Raw genomic sequence first — 9529 nt, forward strand, 5'->3', positions numbered from 1 at the left:
TTAGGACTTTCAGATATTTGGAAATTAATACTATATAATACTTTGTAAATGTTTAAATCCAGTAACTTAGAGTATCATTGAATAGTAGATCAAATTATGTTTCATTGCCCTTTGACTTTTTGTTTGAAGTTATTAAAGCACAAACTTCAAGTGCATGCCAGAGATAATCAGATTGGAAATCTTAAGTAAAAGGATTATTTTTCTATTCTAAAAATTTTTTTTTAAGTTTTTTTATTTATGTATTCATGAGAGACACGGGGGGGCAGGGCAGAGGGCAGAGACATAGGCAGAGAGAGAAGCAGGCTTCCTGCAAGGAGCCTAATGTGGGACTTGATCCCGGACCCCAGGATCACGCCCTGAGCCAAAGGCAGATGCTCAACCACTGAGCCACTCAAGCATCCGTATTCTAAAAGTTTCTAATTTACAGAGCTTATTTATAAAAACACTAATTTTATGGTGTTCCAGAAATTCCTTTAAAGCTCTGAGTTAATATCAGTCTGTATCCGTTAGAAATATTACCACATGCACACAAACATAAATGTAAAGGGATATTCACAGCACCATTGTTTATAACAGGAAAATTGGCAATAACATCAGTATATACCAATTACAGTAAATCTATAATAGAGTACTATGTGGCCATTAAGTAGAATGGAGACAATCTATATATACCAGTATGAAAAGGTGTTTGTGATAAACTGAGTGGAAAAAAAACCAAGTTAATAGAATAGTGTGTCCCTTTTAAGTTGGTTAAAAAAGCAGAAAAGTGTAAAAGCTCATAGAAAAATATCTGGTAGGTTAAGAACCAAAGTGTTTGTAGTTTTTCTCTATGTGCTAAAAGGGAAAATAAGGGAAGACTTACTTTTTCCCATTTGAATTTTTTAGGACTATATTTTGCTTTTGTAATATTAAAAAGACAGATTGACATTTTGCTGAAAGAATTCTTTGCTATAAAATGGGATGGTATCCTTAACTTGTCATCAGATAAAATGTAAATCCTGGTGGCTTGGCTGACTTGTGACCTGCCTAATACTACATGTTTTGTTTTGTTTTTTCCATAGCATTATAGCCTTCAGAAAGGCCAACAAAGTGGGTATTTTCATCAAAGTGACCCCACAACGTGAGGAGGGTGAAGTGACCGTGTGCTTTAAGATGAAGCATGATTTTAAAAACCTGGCAGCCCCCATCCGCCCCATTGAAGAAAGTGACCAGGGCACAGAAGTCATCTGGCTCACCCAGCATGTGGAACTCAGCTTGGGTCCGCTTCTTCCTTAAAAGGTGCCACTGGTGGGGCAGATCCCAAAGGACATTATCACCACAAGCCCACGTTAAAATGTGGAAGCCGCTGCTTCATTAAGCCTTGTTTGTAACAATGTACCCATGCACTACTGAATCCTATTCCTAGGAGGGTAGGGGCATAGGCAAGGCATGAGGAACACAAGCTAACTGCTGTTCCTCTTGCTCTGACTTCTGTTAATACCAGTAAATCTGTCTCTCTCACTGAACCCTGCACGTCAAATAACAACAGCATAGTTCCCTCCCCAAAAAGGGAGATGGCTGTTCTTTGGAGTGGCATTGGTTTTACCACCTGAAAAATTCTGACCATGTCTCCCAGTCTGATCTCAAAAAGGATCACAATCTCACAGATAAAATGTTAAATGATAACTGAAAGGTAGACCTTCTCTTAATGAGCCAGCATTGGTCCCAGTGTACCAACCGCTATCTGCATTCCATTTAGTTATAATCTCACAGTCCTAATGTATCCCTTCACTCGCTGCCATGCCTCCCATCTTGCTGAGGTTTCCATTTGACAGAATTGTCATATTGTCTTAATTTTGTGGTGTTTGGAAAAACCTGTGAGATTCTTAAGGCACTTTCATTTGCTTTCTTCTGAGAGAATACAGGATGCTTATGTATCAGGTGCTCTTAAAATTTCTTTTTCTTTAGAGTATGGAACTTATTCAAGCAATCACATGTCATGTCAAAGGGGTGGAGAATTCCATTCATTTTAAATGTTACTACAATATCCAGGGGTTAACACTGACATCCGGAGGCAGCCCTTTTGTGTCTTACTCCCTCCTCCTCCCCTTTGCTCTGCCTCTTTAATTCAATAAGTTGTTCTAAATACTTGACACCTGGAAAGAGCCCAAAGAAAATTTGTTAGACAAGTTCACTTCTGGAATGCAGAAAACATTTTAAAGGTTAGATTTTTAGCATGATCTGAACTAATGTCTTTCCATTGATTTGAAGGGGAAAATAGCAATTACAATGTCTTGAATCCCAAATTGGATATTAAGATAAAGAACCTTTCCCCTTACTGAGTTTAAGACTTATATGATATGTTGAATAAGGCCATTTTGATTGTAAACCATAAAGTAGTTCTGCTAGTCCCCCAGAATACTTGCCTGACAGCACATATGCAGTTTCCTTTTGGTATCCGGCAGTTGGCTTGTAACCTTAATTTCTGTGATGGTTTCTAAAATGAGACTTGACCAAGCAGACCACCAGCTGCACCACATTTTCTGTAAATGTATTGTTAGCAAGCAGCCAACACATTTTTGGGGAAAAGAGAAATTTCCTGTTTATCCTGTTGTTGTTTTTTTTAAGTTCAAGCTTTTAATTTAAAAAAAATTAAGATATATAGTAATCTAGAATACATTAGCTCCCTCTGGAAAGTAAAAATATTTAGGAAGCCTTTGAAAGACACTAAATTGTATTCAAAAGGTCAAGCTAACTTTATGAAACAATGTTCCACAGAGTAATATATATGCTGCAATATAAGAAAAAAAATACACGTATTTCTAATATTGTGACAATAATAAGTAAGGTTTAGCCTGTTAGGAGTTGGGGTAGGGGATTGTATAATGACAAATTTGCAGTCTATAGAAATAGTTTAACTTTTTGTGACCCCACAGAGTGTCAGTTTTTATTTCACTACCTGCTAGAGCCTACTCGGAAGCCATTCCTCCAGATTTGCCGGTGGAGGACTCAAATGTCAAAGTAGAGAATGGCTTCCTGTGTTTACACATTTGCAGACTACACACAGTTGTATATTGTGCATTTATGGCATGTAGCTAGTACTCATTCCCAGAAATAATAATGTTGAAGTAATCAGTCTCATCACCCCCGTGTGACACAGAAACACAAAAATACTTTGATCATAGAAGTTTTTTTCTTCAGAAGCCAAATTAATTTGAAGTATAACAGAGCCATTGTTTTAATGTTTCCTCAAGATAGTTTTCAGTGCAACCAGTATTCTATGTATTAGTATACATAAATTATGGTTCAACACCTGCAGCTGGTGAATTCGGAATTTTATTTGTTGCTTTTTTATATTAGATCAGGTGCAAGATTGTCAATGCATAGATAAGTGCCCACCACTGCAGACGAATGAGATGTCATTAGCACTAGAAACTACAGTTTTGGAAACATAAAGCTAAGTTAACTTGTATTTGTGGTTTGATTAGCCCACTAAGGTTTTTGTTCCAAGTGCTTATAGGTATAATGAGCCAAGTAAATGTCATGCATATTTGTGAAGAAACATCCTTTTTGGTCCCTTTTGAGAATGAGAGGCACTTCCTTGATCTTTATGAATTACAGGTTCCTGTTTTGCCTTATAGCTTAACTTAATGTAGTGAAATAAAGCAGAAAAAGCTTGAATGTGTCTTTCATTTGCATTCAGGAGGGCTGATTGGAACAGCATGGCTCAGAGTCAGAAGACTGGCTTGGAGTGAAGAGAATTAGTATGTCAGTGGGGCATGCTCCCTCTTCCATTTCTTAAATGAACTAAGCTGAAACCTCATATAGTTAGTTCACTATAACATAGAGATGATACTTGGGCTCCTTATATTCTCAGAATTAGTATATAAATGTTCTGTTAGGTCTCTATCAGCTTTTATCCTGAGTCATTGCTCCCAAAGATATATTTTCAGATATCTATAGTGGCCCACCTCTGATAGGTAGCCACTCCTCCGCCTTCACCTGTACTCCTGTAACTCTTCCCTCCCTCTTACCGTAGATGAACTGTTCATGCCCCTGTCTAAAGCCAGACCCACCACTTAGTGCAGTTGGTCTCATCCTGTCACCTGTTCAAGGATATTACTTCAGCAGTTCTTCCTCCACTCTCCTGCATTGTTTCCATCACCATGCTAGGATTTCTTTTATCTTAGAAACTCACCTCGTACCCCTCTTCAGCTGCTACTCCATTTCTCTACTCCCTTTACAGCAAAACTCCTTCAAAAACCTTGAGTACCTCTCCTCCTGTTCTTACCCGAACTGCTTCCACTTAGGCTGCCACCCCAGCACATCACCAAAATTGCTTGTGTCAAGTTCTCCAACAATCCACACTGTTAAATGCATGGCTGATTCACAGTCCATATCTGCTTAATCTTTCAGTAGCATCTGGCAGCTGATCTCACCCACCTTGAAAATCTTTCTTGACTTGGTTTCAGAACACAAAGCCTCCTGGTTTTGCTTCTACCTTACTGGCAAGCTTTTCTTCCATAAGGAATGTGCCAAGTATTTCTTACTCTTTTCTCTCTGCTCACTCTTAGTGATCTGTTTTCAGACTATCTATTAAATTTACATACTGGGGCACCTGGGTGGCTCAGTGGGTTAAGCATCTGACTCTTGATTTCAGCTAAGGTCATGATCTCAGGATCATTGAGATCAAGCCCCATGTGAGATCATGCCTAGCACAGAGCCTTTTTAAGATTCTCCCTCTCCCCCTGCCATTCCCCATGAGCGTGCTCTCTCTCTTTCTCTCATCTATCTATCATCTATCTATCTATCTATCTATCTATCTATCTATCTATCTATCTATCTACCTACCTACCTACCTACCTACCTACCTACCAACTCTAGAAGAGTCTCTGAAAGTTCAAAACCACAGTGGATTTTCTCTTACCACATCTGCCTCTCCTGCATTCATCCCTAACTAAATGGAACTGTATCCTTTCAGTTGCTCACAACAAAAACCTTGGCATCAACCTTGACTCTTTACATGCCACATGCAGTAAGTGAGCAAATCGTATCCGCTCCATCTTCAAACTATGACCACTTCACACACTCCACCATTACTATCCTGGGCCAAATCACCATTGGCTCTGTAGACCTTGAGGTTATTGCAGTAGCATCCAAACTGGTCTGACCTAACCCCACCCTTTACTCCATGTTCAACACAGCAGCCAGAATGAATAAGGCATTTTTCCACTTCAAACTCTTAGGCTTTTTAGCTTGTCCAAGAGCAAAACAAATACAGACTCCTTATAATGGCTAATGAGGTCCTACATGAAATGAACCCACCCCCTACCATCGCTGCCTCCCTGAATTCATCTGTTATTTCCCCATGCTTTGTCCACTCCAGCCATACAAATCTCTGCTGTTCCTGAGTCTCCTTGGCAGGCATCTTCTCAAGGCCTTTGCACTGGGTGTTCCATCTGCTTAGAAAGCTCTTCTCCCAGATACCTGTATAACTTACTCCCTCATCACAATCAGGCCTTTGCTGAAAGATTTCCTTCTTAGGCTTTCCCTGACCACCTTGTTTAATGGTGTGAAAACTGTCTTCCCTAAGCACATTCCCTATTCCCCTTGACTGCATTCTTTTTTTGCATAGCACTAAACACCAGCATAATATATTCTTTACTTTTTGACACATCACACTAGAACACAAACTATAGTGCAGGGATTTTGTCTTTGTTGTTTTTTAGTTTCTATAGCTGCAGAGGATAGAATACCTGACAAATAGTAGGCACCTAATGTTGAATAATGCCACCCTTTCCCTTATGTATATGTCTCTTGATCTTTTAGCTTTATTTTTTTAATACACATAAGCCTCTTGTCATAAGCCAAATATCTCACTTGCCTTGAGCTTTCTTGTTCTGTTTTTTCTACCCAGAATACTCTTCCTTCTCTCTGCACCTTCTCCAGAACTATTTCTCTGCTGTCTTCCCATTTTTCCCTTACTCCCATCTAGAAATGATCTTGATCTACAGCACTGTTATCTCTCCAGGGCATTTCCCTTCCTTCTTTATGGGGTTTTGTATGTGTGCAGCCTGGTTACTGGATTGCAGACTCATTCAGAGATAAATTTGGACCCCTTTATCATGTGTCTCCCCTTTATTCCATTGAAAAAGCAGCCATGGGGATCCCTGAGTGGCTCAGCAGTTTAGCACCTGCCTTTGGCCCAGGGCATGATCCTGAGGTCCCGGGATGGAGTCCCACATCGGGCTCCCTGTGTGGAGCCTGCTTCTCCCTCCACCTGTGTCTCTGCCTCTGCCTCTTTCTCTGTGTCTCTGTGTCTCTCATGAATAAATAAAATCTTTAAAAAAATTATAAAAAATATTAAAAAAGAGAAAGCAGCCAGCACAGACTAAAAAAAAACTCAGCTGAGTCGCTTGATGCTCAATGGCAATACTTTATCCTCATTTTCTGGCAATCAGGGACATTTATAGAGAAATATATAATGACTTTAAGTATGAAATTCAAGTAACATTAAATAATATGGAATCTACCATATTTTTTAAAAGATTTTATTTATTCATTCACAAGAGACACAGAGAGGCAGGCAGAGGCACAGGCAGAAGGAGAAGCAGGCTCCATGCAGGGAGCCCGATGTGGGACTCGATCCCAGGACCATGGGATCACGCCCTGAGCAGAAGGCAGATGCTTAACCGCTGAGCCACCCAGACGTCCCGGAATCTACCATATTATTGAAAAAATCAAAAATGGCCCTTCTGTTAAAGTATCAATACCCACGTTTGTAACATCTAATACTCTTTTTGAAACCTAAGTTTCTAGTTCAGAGCTTTTGGCAGACAAAGTAGCTACTTACTAAAAAAATACTGTTCATTTTCACTGTACTTGTTTTTAAGGCTACATCTAAACGTGTGATACTAATTTCCCATTTATAGAAGTGACAGAAATTTTCCTCTTAAGCTGTATTTCAAAATGAAGTCACTCAGGAGTTCCAAGACTCCTGCCTGTGATGTAGGTATCTGGAAAGAGTGTCACCCCCCGCTCAAAAAGAAAAGGTGGATAGATGATAAAATCACAGATTTTATTGGATCAGAGAGCTGATATTGCAGAGCAACAAAGTAGCCTGAATTTCAAGGAGAGACAGAAACATAGACTGCGCTCTCCTGTAGCAGAGCAGCACAGCATGGGAGGAAGAAGTGTGGACCATGATACGAGTAGGTAAGAGAAAATCAATGAAAATCTTAAAGAATGGTTAAAAAGGCCAAATTTAGGCTAACATGACAGCATAAAATCCCTGGGAGCCTAAGACATTAGGAGCTTACATGCACTCATAAGCTCTTTTCAAAACCTCCAGCGGGTATTCATGAGAAAGACCTACAAGGAGGGGAGGATCCTGGAGCTCCTCAGAGTGTCCTTGGTTTGGAGGCATGCAGGAGAGGTCTGCTGCTACTATAGGAAAGCCAGGAGAGGGTGGGGAGATGGGGTAACTGGGTGACGGGCACTGAGGAGGGCACCTGATGGGATGAGCACTGGGTGTTACACTATATATTGACAAATTGAATTTAAATTTCTAAAAATTAAAAAATTTCTAAAAATTAAAAAAAAAAAAAAGGAAAGGCAGGGAGCTTGCCTCCTCCTGCCTAGGCTCTTCCCTCATAAGGAGGAAAAAGGCCTAAGCTACTGGGGAAGGAACAAAAAATTGTGTCTTCCCAGAGCACAGGGGCCTGGTAAGAAAAATCCTCTACTCTTGGGGGAAAGGAACAAGATTTAGTCCTGAGCTCCAGGATTTTATACCAACCAAAACCATTAAAGTTGTACCACTGCAGGAAGGACTGGAAACTCTCCCCTACAAGGCCAGCCACAAACACAAGTCATGGTTTGGCTACCACAGACAGGAAGGGCAAGAATGTTGAGGAAAAAAAACCATTCCCAAGGCCTGGCCACAAAGGACCTACTGAAGAATGAGGTTGAACCAGAACAAAGAACCCCCAACCTATTCCCAACTACCAACCTAGCAAGGAGCTAGTAACAACAGCAGCTGGGGGATAGGCAAGGCCATAGAAACTTACCACTATGGTACAGGTGTGCCAGGCAGCTAAAAGCTAAGGATGAAATACAAACACTTGAGAAAAGTTTTTAGCCCCATCCTAAAGCACAAAATAAGGCTAGAGGATATGAAATCTGTAATGCACTGAAGGCAACCTTAGCAACAATAAAACCCAAACCCAGCTCAATTTCTAACTGGATTGACCAAATCCCACACAAATAGCCTAACAGATCTCTGCATTTCCAAGCATTAATACTATCTGCCTCAGTCTACTGTTACATAAGCAATGACCGGTATTTAATAAAAAATCTGCGTCAAATTTTTTTTGACGCAAGCAAGAAAAAACTTTTTCATAGACAATAAGACCATATACAGATATGACCTAGATGTTGGAACTATCAGACAGGGACTTAAACTATTAACATGTTGAAAAATCTACTTGAAAATAGGGATAATATATATGAACATTTCAGCAGAGAGGCAGAAACTATAAAAAAGGGACAAATTGAAAAAAAAAAAAAAAACCAGGATCAGAGATGAAGAATATCCTCTATGAGCTCATGAGTAGGCTTCTCATAGCTGAGGAAATAATCAGGAAACTTAGAGATAGGCCAATAGAAATGATCCAAACTGAACACCCCGCAAAAATAGTGAAACAACACCATATTCAAGATCTATGGAACAGTATCTGATATGTATAATTGGAGTCCCAGATAGAGAAGAAACTAGACAGAAGAGTATTTAAAGAAATGATGTCTAAGAGTTTGCAAAACAGGGGCTCCTGGCTGTCTCAAGTCAGAAAAGCATGTAACTCCTGATCTTGGAGTCGTGAGTTGAGCCCCAGGTTGGGTGCAGAGATTACTCAAAGATTTTAAAAACTTAAAAAGAATTTGCAAAACCTAACAAAAGATAACAAACCATAGGGGCATCTGGCTGGCTTAGCAGCGCCTGCAACTCTTGATCTTGGGGTCCTGGGTTCAAACTCCAGGCTGGGCATAAAATTTACTTGAAAATAAAAAATGAAAAAGGGGTGCCTAGATGGCTCAGTTGAAGCATCTGACTCTTCTGCTCAGGTCTTGATCTCAGGGTTGTGAGGCTGCGCTCTGCATCAGGATCCACTGGGCATGAAGCCTGCTTAAGATTCTTTCTCCCTCTACCCGTCCTCCTACTAAGAAAAAATAAATCGTTTTTAAAAAGATAACATAGATTCAAGAAGGCAACATAAATCCAAGAACTTTCTCATACAGGAAACATATACTTACCATATGATCAAGTAATCCCACTCCTTGGTATTTACAAATGAAAACGTATGGCCATACAACAGCATGTATGTGAATGTTTATAATGGCTTTACTTATAATCATTGAAATATGGAACAACTCAAATGTTTGTCAACTGGTATATGGATTTTTTAACCTCCCTGGTACATCCAAACATTAAAATTTTCAGCAATATAAAATTAACATGTCAGGAAACCCATGTTGGCGAGGATGTGGAGAAAGAGGA

The 9529-nt window shown here is 39.8% G+C and overlaps 1 protein-coding gene across 2 annotated transcripts in view; it reads left to right on the plus strand.

The window, feature by feature from the left end:
* Positions 1–3660, plus strand: part of DCTN4 (dynactin subunit 4) — a 29591-nt gene extending 25931 nt beyond the window's left edge. For both annotated transcript variants that reach the window (XM_026008453.2, XM_026008460.2), the window contains one exon: positions 1062–3660. In XM_026008453.2, the coding sequence (XP_025864238.1) occupies positions 1062–1275 (214 nt within the window). In that variant the 3' untranslated portion in view covers positions 1276–3660. The remainder of the gene's footprint in view (positions 1–1061) is intronic.
* Positions 3661–9529: the final 5869 nt, after the last annotated feature.

Source organism: Vulpes vulpes, chromosome 4, assembly GCF_048418805.1.
Source record: "Vulpes vulpes isolate BD-2025 chromosome 4, VulVul3, whole genome shotgun sequence".
Taxonomy (NCBI): Eukaryota; Metazoa; Chordata; class Mammalia; order Carnivora; family Canidae; genus Vulpes; species Vulpes vulpes.